Source organism: Neltuma alba, unplaced genomic scaffold (assembly GCF_004799145.2).
Source record: "Neltuma alba isolate B1F8T4 unplaced genomic scaffold, ASM479914v2 tig00004804_pilon, whole genome shotgun sequence".
Classification (NCBI taxonomy): Eukaryota; Viridiplantae; Streptophyta; class Magnoliopsida; order Fabales; family Fabaceae; genus Neltuma; species Neltuma alba.
Window position 1 is genome coordinate 72,663 of NW_021633866.1, and position 17,614 is coordinate 90,276.

Genomic DNA, 17,614 nt, shown 5'->3' on the forward strand with positions numbered 1-17,614 from the left:
ATGTAGTAATGCAAACATACCTTCTTAGAATTGAGATTTCAGGAATTACTTTTGTGAATTGTTGGATAATTCGGAAAGGCGAGTTTCTAAATGTGGTCATCTATCCAGGACGGTAATAATATAGTCCTCTTCGATATACCCTCCTTGAACATGTATTTCCAGGTGGCGAAGGCTTTCAAGTGAAATAGGGGTCTCTCCATGTAAATCCTACAAGTGGAAAGCAAGAAATTGAAAAAGAGAAAACCTTGTCTGCTTCCCCCCCCCCTCTATACAATTCATTAGCTGATATTTAAAATTTTGATATCATGATATTTGGGTGATTAATATATTGATTCATGCATTCTGAAAAACTGTATACAAAACAAAAAAAAATACATACGCACACATACATATGACTTATATATGCTTGTTTGGATTAATGCTGACAAAAGTGATTTTTATCCGATGTAACTAGTGTAATGTGATTTTTTTTTTATATCATATATTGAAAAGCTGGTTTCAAAAAAATCTAATTTGAAGAAAAAGCCAAATGTCAAAATTCAGAAACCAGAAAAAATTGCTTCAATTTTAAAGCAGCTTTGGAGTAAAAAGCCATCATATTTCGTTCTAACTGACTTTTAAGGCTTCCTGATGGCTTCCTAATGTGATGAGAAACAAGCTTGTATTATCTTTGTAATCGTAGATTGAAGCCTATAAAATGGAGCTCAAATTCATGAACTAACCTCAAACATTCCCATAGGTACAAGCAGCATTAGTGCCAAATGTTGAAGCAATATCGCATCTATATGTAGTTCTCTTGTCGAAGAAGGTATGGCTTTCAATAATTTGTATGAGCACTTTCACATTTGGTTCGTTCATGATGATCAGCGTTCTAGGGATACCATCGGTGATCTGCAAATTTTGGTCATCTCTGCATCATCATGAGGCCTATCATGACGACCAACCCAAGTGAGACTTTGTAGGTTAGGTGCAGAAGAGATCTCAAGCACAAACTTAATGGTATGACGATGGAGAACATTATGTCCACCAATGACACAATTGAGGGTTCGTAGATGCTCAGTGATAATCCTCAGAGTTTTGTAGCAACTGAGAACATGAATGGTTAAATCCTCCAAACTTGAGCTTCGTAGTGTAAACTCTTGTTCTGGTTCTGTCCGATAAGATTGAATTTTTTGAGGAATAGATGTTTCAAGGACGGGCAACTCTCTGAGATCCAATCAATAACTGAATCAGTAGTGCGAATTCATTCGACATGAAGAGTTTCAATAGAAGCAAATTCCGTCTTGGGAAGCTTCATTGGGTCGTCGACTTGGTTCATGTTTAGTTTCAGAACTTTCAAGGACTGAAACTTGGGGGAGGCAGCTTGTGAAGAAGACGGAAGGTACTAGGTAGTTTGAAATCAAGAGAAGTTTCACCGACAGGAAAGGATTCGAATAATTTAATGATCCACTTCATGTGAAGCTCACTATGTTCTTGTTTCTTGCAGAAAGATGAGAAGGAGATTCCGTTGATGAGCAAAGCATGAGGACGATTGTTGGGAACAGTGTATCAGAATCATCATCATGAGGACGACGATGATCAGAGAAGCAGAAGGAAGAGATGGTTGAACAAACATATCAGTTATACTTGTTTCAATTTGAAGAAGATAAATTATAAGACAAAACGGAATAAAAACTTTCATTTATTGTTTCCAAGTGATTCGAGTTCCAGTTTTCTCCGCAAAAGGAATTATGTAAATTATGAGTACGTCTAACTACAATATATAAACGGGGCAAAGCAAGGATATAATATACATATATATATATATATATATATAACTACAACTTTTTCTTGCTAATTAAATGATAAGGTGGAAAAAATACCACACATGATTAAAATATGACTGAAAAACTTGACATTGTGGTTGAAAGAACGTTCACATAATTTAAGGACATAGTTGATGATGTTAGGCTTATGATTCATAGGGAGTAGATGGTTATACCGATATATTCTCTTAGGGAATCTATTCTTATTGCTGATCACCTAGCAAAACTTTCTCATCATATAGAGGGTAACTTTTATATCATAGATCAACCTCCTCCTTTGGGTGAGGAGGAGGTTGATACAGGAAACTAGGTCTTGATGATTTTTGCTTTCATGTAAGTACTTGTTCTCACGTTTTGATTATAAAAAAAAAAAAAAGAACGTTCACAGAATATTGTGAAAATCTTTCTATAAACAACATTAGTTGTTATTAGAATTTTTATTTAACCTGATTTAACCCGGACAAAGCCACATAAAATTAACCATATGAGAAGACAAGTATTGGAAGATACAAACCAATATTTTTCATAGATAGACCTAACTTTTACTGATTATCATGGCAAAAGAAAGTATCACTAGAAATTGTCTTATAGTCATTGTGAAAGGTAATTTGCATTTCCGATGAATTCATGTCCATTTGGCGGATTAGAGCTTCAGAGACTCAATTCTGGTGAAATAAGGAAATGTGATTGGGTATGAATTTTGGTTTCAATCTAAATGTAGATTTGCTCCAAAGCATCCACATAACTGCTTCTGAATTAAATGTTGTGTTCGCTCAAATGCAAATTCTACCTGTGCGACAAGGAAATGAAATCTCTAAAGTACAGGCTCAGAATTGTTCAGCAGAAATTTGAACACAAACTTATTAACCCCCTTTCATGGTATTTCATATTTTGCATCCACTGGAAGAAAACTTAGTACTCATAAAATACCTTTATACCAAGCAAATCCCAAGAAAAACTCAGGTGATATTGTATGTACAAGCACTCTAGAAAAACCAAAATGGCACAGGCAGAGATAACCCAAAAAAGAAAAAAACAAGAACATTCATGTGACAGTACAATATCATAGATACTGAATTTACATACTAAACTAGCTCTTGTTAGTTAGTCACCCAGTACAACCATATTAGTTTGAGCAGCCTCTTGATTTCCCATTTTTTTGCCTGCACAAAGAACATAATAATAAATGTTTATTAGTGATAAACAAGCCCACTCTGTCTCCTCTTGGTGACCCCAGAGGAAAACAAAAATATAATTAAAGTTCCTAGGCATCGGCTATTCGATATCCAATAAAACTACACGGAATTGAGGTTTTTTGCCTTTCAACACAACCCTACATGATTCAGTCTTTCCAAAGGTTTGTTCATGTAACAAGCACATGCAAGTTGTACCAAAATTTTATTGTGAAAAAAATGCCTCCCATGAAATTATAGAAGTGAAATCTTGAGGAGGACAAATGAACTAAATGGAACTAACCAAAATGAATCTTTCTTTTCTTGTGCTAGTAATTCCTCAAATGAAATGTCGGCAAATTCATCCTCTGTGGCCTCCTCCAGCTCACACGTTTTTGCTTTCTCCATACAAGCTCCAATCTCCAGCATCTTCAAGTACAAATGGTAAATATGAGATTTCTTTTGAAAAAACCAAAAACAGAAGCTGACAAAAGCACAAGATCTTCCATGATGAACCTTTTGAGCCGGTAGTTTATCATTCAATTAAATGATAGGGTAAATTACTCTCCTTTCTTGAGAAATGACATAATTAGAAGATTTCCCAAAAAAGTTACCCTAAAATACATGATATCATCAACATACTTTTTGCTACAAAAACCACGGGAATGCTGGGAAGGAAGACTACACAGATCTTCTATAAGTAAGAACAAGAGTTTACCTTCTTGTACGCTGGGGAGAGTTTAAGCTGCTGTTGAAGCCAATTGTAAACAGTTGCGTCCTCCTCTAATCGCTTCTGTTCCAATTCCAGCTTATATATCTGAAACATCAAGGAATCATTTACTCAATGGTGATGCCTGCTAGCTTGAGGACACATTTCCCGTGAGACCTCTAGTTATCTAACCAAGCAAATTAGATCTTTCTGTGTCATACAACCATACATTCAGTGAGAGCTTAAGACATAGAGTAGAGAGACTGCATATACAGTTAACATTCTCTCTTCTCTCTTATCGCCAAGAATCCAGATTATTAACCAACCTGTTGACGAAAGCGGTCAAAGGAGGATCTATCTGCCTTAAATAGTAAAGCCTTTGTTACAACAAATTTCCGTTTGATCACATCGGCCCTGTTAGTGTAAAAGAGCATGAAAGCATAAGAATGACAGGAGAAATATAACTAGAAGGAAACTTATATGATCCCAAATTAACTTCCAAGAGAACAAAGGGGGAAAAAACTTCTAGAAATAGGTGCTTTAGAATAAATTGGGAGTTTTGGACATACTTGTGCTGTAGTTCATTCCTTGCATCCACCAAACTATTAGCAAAGTTTACCACCTGCATTGTGAAAGAGCAGGGTTATAAATTTTTAAGGTGCGTATACTGATAAACTGAATGCATCCACTCATTAAAAAAAAAAAAAAGTTTCAAAAGTTGCAAGTACCATGAAAAAGAAAAGACATGGTTATTGAGCTTGTTTGGTTTGTGAATGGAAAGAAATGAAAAGAGAAATGGAGTAAAAAAATGACTTAAGATAGGCAATGTTACCGATCATGTATATTGTTTTTCTATTAAACTGCATTATGTTCAAACTATACATCCCATTAACCTCACCATGTCTTTCCTAAAACTACGCATCTAAATATCCACATCTAGATTTGCTACAAGAAGGTTCACCCTACCCTAACCTCATATGCAGTTAGTATTATCCAATACTACCAGCCAGATCTAAAGATAACACTCAATTGACCTAGCATGTAAGTTGAGTAGGTATTAAGACAATGACTTCCGATTAAAATTCGTTCCAAATGTGCCATGACAAATAAACTGCCAAAGTCAAGTATTCCTTGAAACTAAACTGCATAACGGCATTTATCAAATAAATCCACCAAGCACAGAAATTTTACTTCCTGACATGAAATGGAAACCTCATTTTATACTCTATGACTGCTCTAAGTTAAGTCTTACTTATCACTTGTCCCATAATGTTAGCATAAAAATTTCCCCTAAAAGAAATTTTCTCTCTGTCTCACCTCCTATCAAAAACTAGTCCATTCAGATTTAGTAAGCTTCTGGAAGGTAGATTGTTACTGAAGCAGTGCATTACATCTATCTCAACTTCAACCAATATACTAAGCCTAATGTCTGAAATATTATCTTCTTTCTTTTTGAGGTCAAGGAAATAGAGGAAGCATATAAACACGTGTGTCAGAATGTACCAAGCAAACACATGAAACTAAGAAACCGAAATGCTCAAAAGGGGCAAAAAATGTGTGAAATAACAGGTGACAATTATTTCCACAGACCAAACTAGATTGATATATTCTATTGTATTATCTCGTAGGCAGGGAAGGTAGCAGACAAATTCAGGATAAAGCAATGGACTTTAACAGAATACATTGCAAGAATTATATTGCAATCCATAACAGAATAAATTGCAAGAATTATATTGCAATCTACAACGCCTCTGATACGGCAATAACTCATTAGTTTGAAACAAAGAATCACAAATACTGGCATTCATATGATACGAATAAAGGGAAAGAGTGGAGATTAGTTACCAGTTAGTTAGCTGTTGGATGTTATGCACCAACGGCTTAATGGATAAAGGGAATTGCAATTCAGAGGGATGGACAGTTTAGATCGGTAATTAAGATATTCTCTTTCTAGTTGCCTCTCATCATACCAAAATACGAGATTGAATAAACTATATGATGGTCGAATACAATTTGGAATTTGCTCATATCTAACACGAGCATTAGATTCTTATCAGACATAACATGTAAGGAAGACAGAAAAGCAAAAACAGAGTGCAAGCTGCGAAAAACCTGAGCCAGTGTCAATTTCTTCGACTGGTGGCATTTCACGAGCTCATCATACTGATGTTTGATCTTTCTCTGCATAGCGCTACCGGAGGAGGTAAACGGGTATAAGAAGACAGCTTCTTCCCGGAGCCCCATATCCGAACCCGTATTTGCACTTTCCTCGCCCTTATTATGTTCAGAACTATCTTCAGGTAGCGAATTAATTTTCTTCTTCTTTGACCTCCTCCTCCTCTTCTTCTCTCTTTGCTCCTCCCTCGTATGCTCACTCTCCACGTTCAGACCCGAAGAGATCGAATTCAGTTCCTTGCAATCGCAACTTTTATCATCGAACAAGCTAGCCCATTTCGAAGAATCAGATGGTAATACCTCGAGCAAGAGAGAATGAGTCAAATGGACCGGGTTATTATCATTGGGGTGATGAAGTTTAACTTCATCAGCACATTCTGACAGGGAACGCTTCTCTGTTGTCGGTCCATCACTTTTCAGATTCTGGGCTTTCACTTCTTGTTGCTGCTCTGTTTTTGATGAGTTTCTAAAAACAGAGAACGAAATGACGATGAGAGAAACAGCAACGAAGAAGATGAGAAAAGCAAACGAGAAAATTTCTGGGTAGTGCATCTGTGGATGAAAGTGTAGTGAGAATAAGTTAGAATGAAGGAGACGGAACATGTAGGAAGGCAAAGCCGCCACAGAGGCGCGTCATTTACAGAGAAAGCAGAGAGACAGACAAAATATCAAACGAGCTCCCAGGAAGGCGCCCTCAAGGTTGTATTTTGATATTTTGTAGCATTTGGTTGTGGCGATTTGGATTTGATTGAAGGTGGCTTATCTGATTTAGATGAAATTAAATAAATAAAAAGCCTTAGGATAATTTTTTTGCCAGAAAAAAGCCTTAGGATAAACAAATAAATAATTTTAGTGAATAAAATGACTTATGTCATTTTCACAAAACGCGTGTTAATATATTTAAAATTGGTTTAATTCTTTCCTTATTTTTTTGTCACCGTTTACATTTGAGAGATATATGCCTATCAATTAACCAGCCGTATAGATTAATATCCTATCAGAATTAGTATCTTCTTTCTTTCTCACCATTCTTTAATCTAAGGGTGGAGAAAAAATAAGGAAAGAATTATACCAATTTTGAATATATATCAAATATTTTTCAATCTAAGTGTATAGAAAAAATTATGAGAAAGAAAGGAGATAGGAATTCTTGTAGGATCGTGATCCCTACGACTGGTTAATTGATAGGCACATAAATCTTAAATAGTGACAAAGTAAACAAAGAATTATACCAATCCTAAATATACATGCATTTTGTAAAAATGACAATCAAATCCATAATTACTGCCTTCGGTCCTTAATATAAGATCATGTTTGATTTTTATTTTAGTCCTTTATATAAGACCCCAATCTACTCTCTCTCATATTCATACATTTCTTTCCAAAGTAGCCCTTCTAACAATAATAGTTCTAGCCAATATACTTGATTAGCAAAGATATTTTAAGAAAAACAACACCTATTTAGGATAAATAATTAATTTAACTTACTTCTTTAATTTTTTCAAATTAGTCAACTGGTTCTTATAATTAGGATCAGAAGTAGTAATATATATTCTGAAAAAACAAAAAGTATGCCTTTGGTACTAAAATATCATTTATCAATCCCTCGTTGATAATGCAGTGTTACTATGGAAGGCTAAGCCAACAATCAGAATCTCATTCTTACAAACTCAACTGAAAATTAACGAAATGAATGGCCTATAATTGAACTATGGTTAAACTGTCTAGGGAACATGAACATGAACCAAAAACAAATAAAACCCAAGATATGGCATTAAGAATCATCAACAGTAAGATGTAAAAAGGTAAGAAAAGATTGCTGACTTTTGATTTGCCATTGTTCTTGAGATGTTCCTTACAAGAAGTAAACAACTAAACAACCAGCTCTCATGGAAGCCACAAAGGACGAAAATAACAAAAATGGTACAGGAAGCGAGAGGCTTCACGCGGTACCCAAAATGGAAGAAAGAAAATTTGCAGTTGGACGCAATTAGTATCGTTTTGATGTCTATCTCCAACAATTGTTCTTCGCAGTTCTTCACCTTCTGTACACGTCCAGAATCTCAGCAATCTCACTACAGGCTTTAAACCGGAGAGTGTGTTGTGTTTTTCTGCAACTTCACCTTGGTAAAGCCAAAAATAATGCTTGTGGTGATCTATATGTGTGGATTTGGTTGACCCAACAACTCTTGATTGAATCGTTAAAAAAAATGTAATCTTGAACCATTTTCACGTTTCTTTCCTTGATTTAAGGATGATCAGGAGCAAATGGCCTCCACTGAGAGTTTCTTCATCACATTTGGACATGGATCTCCTCCAAAGTTTTCATGTGACACAGTTACTTTGCACCAATTCTGCCCAACACAATTCTGCAACAACAATCTATATTAAACACTAGTACCAATTATGAATCAAGAAATGAGACTAAAAAGTCCATGATATACAGACGACTTGAAAGCATTATTTTGTTAGACCAAACTTATTCAAAGACCTTTAATTAATAGCCCACTCTTATGGGGTAAACTGGTCTTTGGCGAGATACAGTAGTATCTATGAATAAATAGTTTGAAATTCTATCTTTATCCTAATTCTTAATACTTGAATAAAAAATGTCAGCCTAGGTATGGTGAGCCGATGCTATGCCTACATTTCTTGCCCAAAAGAATAATACAAGAGATCATAAATGCATTTCATAGGCCTATACATCATAAGCCTAAACTTGAGTTGAATGATCCACTCCATAAAAGTTCCAGAGAGAAGGAGAAAGAAGAAGCAAAAGGAAAAAAGAAAAAGGTAATACCCTTTGAAAGGCGTCATATGACTTATGAGCATGGCATTTTCCTTCCTGAAAGTTTCCACAGGACCCCAGTGGAGTACCAAAGCTAGCAAATTTGATTGAGGAGATTTTCTGCCCGGGGCCACATGATAAATGTACTTTTGGCCTCAAAGGTTTGCTGACCTTACCAGAAGCTTGCATCCGATAACTTCTTAGACTTGGCTGCCACTCATTAATATCAGCACAAACACTGTCTATTTCCCGTCTGACGAAAACAATGCCACTTGGATCTCCAACCAATTCCTCAAACAAGACCAGTAAATTTCCAACTGGCTTCAACCATGATCGAGGAACATGATACCTGAAACCATCAGCCAGTGTCCAATGTGATGATAGTTCCTCACAGCACTAAACAACTGATACATGATAACAACTAGTAATTTATTTCTCACCATCTTTGAGAGGCCTCGCCACAGTTACTTCCGCATTTCTTCTCATTATAAGTTCCTGTATAGTTACAGGAATCACAAGTACCTGATGCCTTATAACCAGGCCAGTAGCGACCAAGACTCTGTCCGTTTATCCATACTTGACCTTTGCCCATGCTGCTCAAGTCTAAAGCCAATGGTGCAGTTCCAGCTGGGGCATCAAAAGTAGTCTACAATCATGTAAAAGTGGAGTTAACGAGAGAAGGATGTTAAGGCCTGCCTTTCCAGAACTATAGTCCACAAGGTTGTCTTTTATGGCCCATTACATGTGCAACATTCCGTGTGAATTTATATCTGTCTGAAGTCTGAATTTGTGTGTCGGTATGGCTGTACTATCGTTTAACAGATGGGAAGGGTAAAGTGCTCGTGCAAGTAGATCCAAACAAAAATTTTTCTATTTCAACAATGAAAATCATTCTACTACTAGCAGTAGTAATAACGATAGCACCAAAAGACTATATTAAGAAAAGCTGATTGCAATTAAAGTTCTTGAGAAAAGTGCAACCTACTCACTTTGTACCAAGTCAATGGCTGCTTTTGTGAAACTAAATACCCCTGCATCCACTCAACTGAAGAACTTCTACCAAGGGAATGTAGACTCAAGGCTTCACCTTTTAGACCGATCTGAAAGAAGCATGAATTTGAATGAAATTTCAAGAAATTAGGAAGGGAAAGTAGCATAACGGATGCTTGGGGAAGAACCTTGTAAGACCATTTCTGCCACGATAAGTCCCTTCTCCCCTCATTGAGACCATTCAATGCAACAGGGCCAAGAACACCAGCATTCCATGTTTCAAAATGTGGACCAACATTCTGCATATCAACATGATGGCAACTTGAGAGAGAGTCATCTTAACCCAAATTCTATGTTATCTGAAAAATCAGACTAGTCTATAAGTGCAGGAATGCATCTGACAATATCTTTCGATTGGTGAGTGTGAGGGGTGAGAGCATGTAAGACAGAGAGAGGAGGCAAACCGGGAGGCCAACTGCAACACTTAGAAGGGACATTTTGTTAACACCAGCTCTGAGCTTCACACTCTCACTAAATGTTATTTTTGGGAAATCTAAGCTTCCATAGACAGTCCCTGACCAAAAGAATGGAGAATAAATTTCACAATGTGAATAAAATCAAGCTATCATCTCTTTTTTAGCTTCCAAAGTAAGGATTGGAATAATCAGTGCACCCTAGGATTATTCTTAAATCAGCATTATGATGCGCACCTGATGGCTGACCATTGATAAAGACATGTAAAGCATGCCCAGCAGATAAGATTGTAAGAACAGGGTCCTTTCCGTTGCTCAAAAATTTTTCACTGGGATCAATCACAACACTTGCAAGGGAAAGAGGAAGAAATAAGTCATGAATAAAGGGTTCTAACTAAATGTTTAGTGGAAAAGAGAAAGCAGACTATGAAATTATACAAGTTACTCACTCTGTGGAATACCATAAGTAGTCGGAGACATCTCTTGTTGTATTTATTTGCTCCAACAGGCCTGTCATGGTAAAGGAACTATCATAAGTTGAGGCTGTATCTTCATTGAATGAATCCCAGGAGAGTCCTTTATGGATTGGAACACTAGTCATCTTCATTTGTGCACTCTGCGCTCCAACCTGTACAGAATCTTTGATTATTCATTTCTGAAATCCACAATGTGAAATTTGCTGAAGACGCTCATTTTCTTTATTCTAAATAAAAAATTAATCTAAACGAGAACTTGCAAATAGATGTTAGAAACCAAAAGGTACTTATTCCTTCCCTTTTGCACATGTCTACTTTTATGAAATGAGCAAGTCAATCTTGTAAACAGAAAATTATTCAGTCCTACAATATTCACATATACTTAATTCTGAGACAAAAATGTCTTTCTTATAACCAACCCAAATATTACTTTAAACTACTTTTTCCTACCCTTGCAGTGTTATAAGCAGTGTGTACGCAGTCAGGAAGAATGCTTATAGACCATGGAGGCAAGTTGTAATGCCTATTTCCAAATGCCACTGTTGCTGTAGATCTTGAATCATAGTTTGCAAGGAATGCAGCACAAGCTCCCGACTTTGATTTGAAGACATGCGCCTGGACATTAATGAGGGAAGTTAGAAATTTAGTTCAGTCATAAATCATATTAAATTTCAGAACAAAAAAAGCATACTTTATAATTCTCAGGAATACTGAATCAAGCTAAATACCTCTTGAGAGTTTCCAATCTGTGTTACAATAGGATCTCCAGATACTAAAGCAGGTTCGCACAGTTTTATTGCCCTGTGTAAATCCTTCAGATGGCCCCACTTTGGCTGCCTGAACATTCCTGCATATACGAAGAAATTATAGAACTGAAATTCCGGCAAGGAGTTAAAATGAATGAGTCATATTTTATTTCAATTTTGCTCAGGATAATTTATGATATTATGCGGACTGGATTACTTCACTCTCACACCATATTGCGATGGGCTTGGCTCTCACACACATACACACACACATTGTGGTAACAATGACATTTGGGAGAAAAACATTCATATAAAGAATCCAAAGAATGACATTTATGAAGTTCTACTCCAAAAATCGTGTTGTATATATGAAGAAAAGTAAACTAATACTTTGTGTAGAACTTTATAAACTTTAAAGGCTCAAAATTCAGAGGATCAAGTCATATGTAAGAGGTGCAGATCACAAATATTGCAAAGAATGACAAAATGAAAAAGTGATTCAAAATGCCTTTGGCTTTATGGTTTACTTTGAAGTAACAGTCGTGAAAAGATTGATATGGCTTCAACAGGTAACAGTGGAGATTGCACCAATCTTCTAAATAGAAAGCAAAAGTGTTTATTTAAAGAGTGCTCATGAGACCTCACCAGCAAAAAAGAAAAGAAAAAAGTGCGTATGGGTCATGGAAGGGTTCAGAATACTTTATGAATACCATATTCATCAAGAGGTGCATCATAATCGTAGCTTGTAGCAATGAACGGACCCCCAGCAGTTCGACCAAAATTTGTTCCCCCATGGTACTGGAAAAAACAAAACAGATGAGCTTAATCTCATCATTTAACAAAATTAGTCCAAATATGAAACTGGACAAATAATGAATTTACCATGTAATAATTAACAAAGGATCCCCCTTTCTGTATAAACCTTGCAACCGAAAATGCCATGTCTTCAGCTGGCCGGTGAGGGACAGGACCTCCAAACTCAGTAAACCTGTAAGCATAACCGAGTAATACAGGCAATGAACAGGTCAGGTGATAACTCAAATTTGTATATTTCTTGTTCTGAGGGAGAAGAAAAAGGAAGAGTACTTTTTCCCCCCCTCTTTTGGACAAATACCAAATGAATAAAAGCACATAATGCAAGTAATACCCAGGCGATGGAATTTCTTGTTTATCTACACTAGCACATGCACACTGCTCAAGAATGTGGGGCCTAAACCCCACTCTTACTCTTTCAGCGAGTTCTTTAAGGCAACTTAAGAAGTAAATAAGAAGGTGACAGACAAAAACTATAAATTATACCAGCCAGTCCAAGCTTCTGTCCACATCTTTGGTTTGTAGTCCTTATTTGGAGAGAAATAATCACAATAGAAACCATTGCATGTGTTAATCTGTCAAAGTTCATGTTAGGCTTAGGAGCCAAAAACTAAAAGATTTAAAGGACTGTATCAGTGAGGAAAGTATATGAAGCCTCAATTATGATTCTCACACGGAGATAATCAAACTACCCATAATCTGCAAAAGTTAAGTTCGCATGCTAATAATGCCTTCAAGCTTTAGCATATATATCCAAAAGGGTAAAATAGTCCTCCTACCAAAAAAGGGGCAGGAAAAAAAAAGGCTCTCTCTTATATTAGCTGAGCGTCAGTTTTTGAACTGTAACAATAAATAAGCATGATGCAGGGTAGTATGACTCTCATTACAACACCCATTAGCCAGGCATGATAATGGGAAGGGTATTGAGAGGATAAACCATAAGCTAAGCCCAGCCAGTACAATGAGGAATAATCATTCATTTACCCCAAGACTGATATGGATTCAGCATACTGTCCATTAATCAAGAGGTTGAAAAAACTTTTAGAGAACGTTTTAGCCATATGTAAATGCATGTTTGAAATAACACACTTCAGCTGGACTTACAAGAGGATCAGGAGCATCATCCTGCTTGCACATCACCCAAGGAACCCCTGTACCAAGTCCTACAGCCATATCCGCTGCCCATTGAGTGTAAGCTTTACCGGGTGAGCCAATTTCATATTCCACAGGTCCGTACTCATTTTCAATCTGTACAGTGTTAGAAAAAGAGTCAATCTGTGTATGTCAATCCATTCTAGTTAAGGAATAAAAAAGTTTTTTAATAAATAAATAATCAGAATCAGCGAGAAGAATATACAGCAAAGGAAGCAGGGGATTGAATGAAGTGAAAGGCTAAGGAAGCATTGAGGTTACCTGGGATAGAATTATTGGACCACCCTGAGACTCAAATAGCTTCTCAGCTTTCATCATATCAACAATCTTAGTAGTAAACCTTTGCATTTGGGACTTCATGAAGGGAAAAAATATAAATAACCAGAATGTACAGCATATGAAATAGGAAAAGGTTTAGATGCTAAGTTTTTGCAAAATATAAGGATGCAAGTTATTTCACCTTGAAAGGCTCATTGTCAGTTCTGAAGCTGATACCCGGAATGTACTTCAGCCAAACAGGGAAACCCCTAAAAATGGATCAGCAAAAATGTTGAGATATTTCTAGTTTCCCAGACGAACAGAAACTTGTTTTTTTTGGTCCGCAAAAAGGAAAAAAACAGAAAGAAAGTGTCTTCAATACCCGAAGTTCCACTCCGCACAGACATAAGGGCCAATTCTCAGATGAACGTAGAGGCCTGCTTGCTGCACCAGCTTAATGAACTTCACTAGATCATAGTTCCCCTCAAAGTAATACTACAGACAATGAAGGAAAAAAATTGATTATTTCTCGCTATGAATGGACCGTTTAACATTGCCATCAAAAGTAGCTGGGAAGGACTCATTACTTTGCCAGGCTGAGGTTCATGCCCATTCCAGAAAACGTAAGTCTGAATGACGTCCAAACCTCCTTCCTTAGCCTTCTGAATGAGATCTGGCCACATCTGACACAGCCAAAGATTCCGAATGAGGAAATGCAAATCAAAACAGAAAAAAGAATATCAGGAATCTGAGCGACCCATGAAGCACGTTTTAGAGTAGGTACCTCAGGGGCACTTCTCGGGTAATGAATGGATCCAGATATGAGGATCCTTTTCTGGCCATTAATGGTAATAGCTGTATGGTCATAAGATACAGAGGCTCTCACAGAACCAAATAGTGAACATGGAAGCATCACCAGGATAACAAGAACATTCCACATTATGAGCTTGAAGAAGCCCAAAGCCATGAATACTGACTTTGGTCCTCAGCTTCGTGAAGTAATAATGACCTCTTTCTGTTCTAGATATCCTTTAACCTGCTGCCCTTTATTCTATGCTTCTCCCTCCAGTTTTCCCCCAGATTTTCCCTTCCTTTTCTTTTGCTGAATGATTGAACAGAAGATAAAAGGAGCTTCAGAGAGAGCAAAAGAGTGAATTTTTAATTTGAAGTTACTTAATTAATTAACTAACTGATGAAATTTTTTCAGCCTTGGATGCAAAGATGAAGGTGCTTTGCAGCTGCTTTTAAACGCTGGAGAGGAGTGTGGCTGTGCGGGCAATGGGAATGTTTAGAAAGAGGGTGGGACCCACTTTTGTGGCTTTGTGGGACCCATGCTGCGTCTTGTTCCAGATGTTTATACTACAGCATTATTGGTGCCAGTTAACTTCATTGTGATTTCATATTCGCAGTAATTAACTAATTATCAATCGGATTTTGTCTTGCTAACATAAACAACCACAATCAAGTCGTCAAGTCAATCCAGATCCAGACCCTTCATAGACGCGAATCTATACATGAACTTCTCGTTTGATGGTTTTAAGCTTTTAAACTTTCAACAGGAGAAATTAAAAATAGTCCATAAACTCTTGTAACTTCAATTAACATTAACAACTTATTTACAAATGGGTTGGTTCTGTGGTTTAACAGACACCAGCATTATTAAACTAACCATTACACTGAGCAAAATGGAAGTATGGAGCTCATATATAATCTTAATTAAATGAAAAGCTATATGATGTCAATTGTCCCACACTAACAACTTCCTCGTAGATGAAATTCACGTATGCCATGTTAAAGGTAAAGGGAAATCACTAGTCATTAACAAGAAGGGTAAACAAAGGACGGAATGATGCCTAGTATTTTACAAAAACAAAGGTAAAAAGGAATAATAGCATTCTTGCAAGGTAAGCAAAAGTGAATAGGACATCAAGTGGAGAAGCCAGTGAACATGCATGCTTGGCTTCTTCGATTTTAGTCCTTCAATTTAGTTTGAACTACTACCTCAAATTCTTAATATAAGATTTTGTTTGATTTTTATTTTGGTCCTAAATATAAAACCCCAATCTACTTTGTCTCTCATATTTATATATTTTTTTCCACGCTAATCTTTCTAACAATAATAGTTTTAACCAATACACTTGATTAATAAGGATATTTTTAGAAAGAAAATACAAATTTATTACAAATAACTAACTTAATTTCTTTCTTTAATCTCTTCAAATTAGTCAACTAACTCTTATAAATAGGACCGGAGGTAGTATTTTTTATTATTATGATTATAATAAAGAAGTAATAGTATGTCGTATGTATCATTTTCACATACTATTACAATAAAGCAAAAGTAATCCATCTTCACGAACACAAAAACAAGTGAAGAGGTCTTTGCCTCTGAACAAAAAGAGATGATGAAGATGATGACAGATACTTGGTGGGAGGGCAAAGGGAAAGGTGATATATAAATAAGTAAGTGAAGCGTTTCCCAACTTTCGGCTCCTTTTTATCTCTTGCCAAGTTCAAACACATTTTGCTTTGCTTATATCTACGCATGAAATGTATGATAAAGACATGAAATATTTTATTTGTTTAATTCTGGAACTTCTTCATACAAACACAATAGACCTCTGGGAAATCTGTCCGTGACTTCATGAACACTGCAATTTGTGGAAGACGGATTTAAGGGCAAAAGAGGGAACCTTGCCTCCCATAATCCAGTCATCTTTAATTAAAAAATAAATAAATTTGAGCAAATTAAAAAGGCGGTAGTTTGGGGAGAAAAAAAATAGTGTCCCTACTTTTATTCACATTTAATTGGGCTCTCTCAGATGTTCATGTTCGCAGATATGCCCCCACGGCTTGGGATAAATTAAAAGTTATTTTTTTTAACCTGGTAAAAAAAAACTTATTTTTTTAAGGGCTAAGGAAAATTTGTGCAGAAGTTTTCATTAAGGAGTTTTAGGAATTTGAAAAAAAATTTTAGGAGCTAACTTATCCCAAAAAACTTAAATCATAACAATATTACTCCCTACTGTTAAAAATACTAATGGTCAACATCACTATTCTAACGGTGAATGCAAGTTTTTTAACTGTTGGGGCAATATTGCTACGGTTATAAATTTTCAGAACAAATTTGCTTTAAAAAAATTTTCAGGTATTTAATGTTCTTAAGTGAAAACTTGAGACAAATGGGCATATTAACCATGTTTTTTAATTCATGCAAACAGTAATTTATAAACAGAATCAGATCAATATTTCACGCAGTTTTAAGAGTAAAATTATTTACCATCTATTTAACAAATACTCCATTTGCTTCGTAATATATAATTAAAAAAATTATGGTTTAAAAATATAAGATGTTATCAAAAAAATTACTGTGACTTTTTCATTTTCATCCCTATTAAACATAGAAGAGAGAGGAAAGAGATGGGGATAAGAAAAATGTAACATTACTTCATTATTTTATGAGAATAAAATAATTTTTTTTCATTTAAAACAAATCAAATAACTAAATTTTATTTTTTGATATGTGAAAAAATTTAATGAACTTTTATATTATTTACCGGAGGCATTACTAAATATTGATTGATGCTGGGAAAATGTTGAATGAGGTTCCCGCCCAGTGAAGAATGAAGATAGCGGCCACGTTGGGGACAAATTTTTTTGCAGAAATCTCTTGGAACCGCGTGAAGCACGTCTATTAAAAGCAGGGGTGGCAGCAGGTTTCAGAAATCTTGAAGTTTGTAACTATTATGGGCTTGTTTGGAGCTCCGTTCAAAACAGGTTTTTAAGCAAGTTCACGTAAGTTGAGACAAAACTCTCCTCACATACTTTCCTCGTATTCCGTAAATCACGTTTGAAAAGCTATTTATAAGTCAATCCAAACAAGTCCTATGTCTCTTTTCCCTCTTGGGATTACTTATTATTATTATCATTAATTTTTCTTTCCATCTATTATTATCATTGTTATTCCTCATCCTTCTCATCAAAACGCCTATTTGGAGTTAATCTTAGTCAAGTGCTTGAAGGTTAAAGTCGTTTTAAGAAGTGTGTTTTTTAAAAT

The 17,614-nt window shown here is 35.9% G+C and overlaps 2 protein-coding genes across 2 annotated transcripts; both read right to left on the bottom strand.

The window, feature by feature from the left end:
- Positions 1 to 2,724: 2,724 nt before the first annotated feature.
- LOC114745789 (uncharacterized) lies at positions 2,725 to 6,507 on the bottom strand. Its single transcript, XM_028933957.1, has 6 exons — positions 5,799 to 6,507; positions 4,256 to 4,308; positions 4,013 to 4,100; positions 3,696 to 3,794; positions 3,282 to 3,406; positions 2,725 to 2,968 (listed from the first exon to the last, which is right to left on the bottom strand). Exons 1-6 carry the CDS (start codon positions 6,462 to 6,464, stop codon positions 2,932 to 2,934), a joined length of 1,068 nt encoding a protein of 355 aa, XP_028789790.1. The 5' UTR covers positions 6,465 to 6,507; the 3' UTR covers positions 2,725 to 2,931.
- Positions 6,508 to 7,462: 955 nt separating this feature from the next.
- Positions 7,463 to 14,657, bottom strand: LOC114745775 (beta-galactosidase 1-like). The gene is made up of 19 exons (XM_028933943.1): positions 14,342 to 14,657; positions 14,145 to 14,240; positions 13,940 to 14,052; positions 13,760 to 13,826; positions 13,561 to 13,653; positions 13,252 to 13,395; positions 12,634 to 12,722; positions 12,217 to 12,322; positions 12,045 to 12,132; positions 11,317 to 11,435; positions 11,039 to 11,203; positions 10,562 to 10,740; positions 10,350 to 10,459; positions 10,104 to 10,213; positions 9,828 to 9,938; positions 9,639 to 9,749; positions 9,090 to 9,295; positions 8,662 to 8,998; positions 7,463 to 8,230 (listed from the first exon to the last, which is right to left on the bottom strand). The coding sequence occupies exons 1-19, from the start codon at positions 14,522 to 14,524 to the stop codon at positions 8,120 to 8,122; spliced, it is 2,538 nt and encodes an 845-aa protein (XP_028789776.1). The 5' UTR covers positions 14,525 to 14,657; the 3' UTR covers positions 7,463 to 8,119.
- Between the last annotated feature and the right edge of the window lie 2,957 nt (positions 14,658 to 17,614).

Bases quoted from the DNA above. Each gene is read 5' to 3' on its own strand.
- LOC114745789 (XM_028933957.1), bottom strand. From the start codon at position 6,464: ATGTTCCGTCTCCTTCATTCTAACTTATTCTCACTACACTTTCATCCA. The intron at 4,101-4,255 runs GTATGTCCAAAA...TTACACTAACAG, and splicing joins AGGAATGAACTACAGCACAA to GGCCGATGTGATCAAACGGA. The intron at 3,795-4,012 runs GTTGGTTAATAA...TTGATGTTTCAG, and splicing joins TTGACCGCTTTCGTCAACAG to ATATATAAGCTGGAATTGGA.
- LOC114745775 (XM_028933943.1), bottom strand. From the start codon at position 14,524: ATGGCTTTGGGCTTCTTCAAGCTCATAATGTGGAATGTTCTTGTTATC. The intron at 10,741-11,038 runs GTAGGAAAAAGT...GATTCTGTACAG, and splicing joins CTGCTTATAACACTGCAAGG to GTTGGAGCGCAGAGTGCACA. The intron at 10,460-10,561 runs GTGAGTAACTTG...TTCCCTTGCAAG, and splicing joins TACTTATGGTATTCCACAGA to TGTTGTGATTGATCCCAGTG.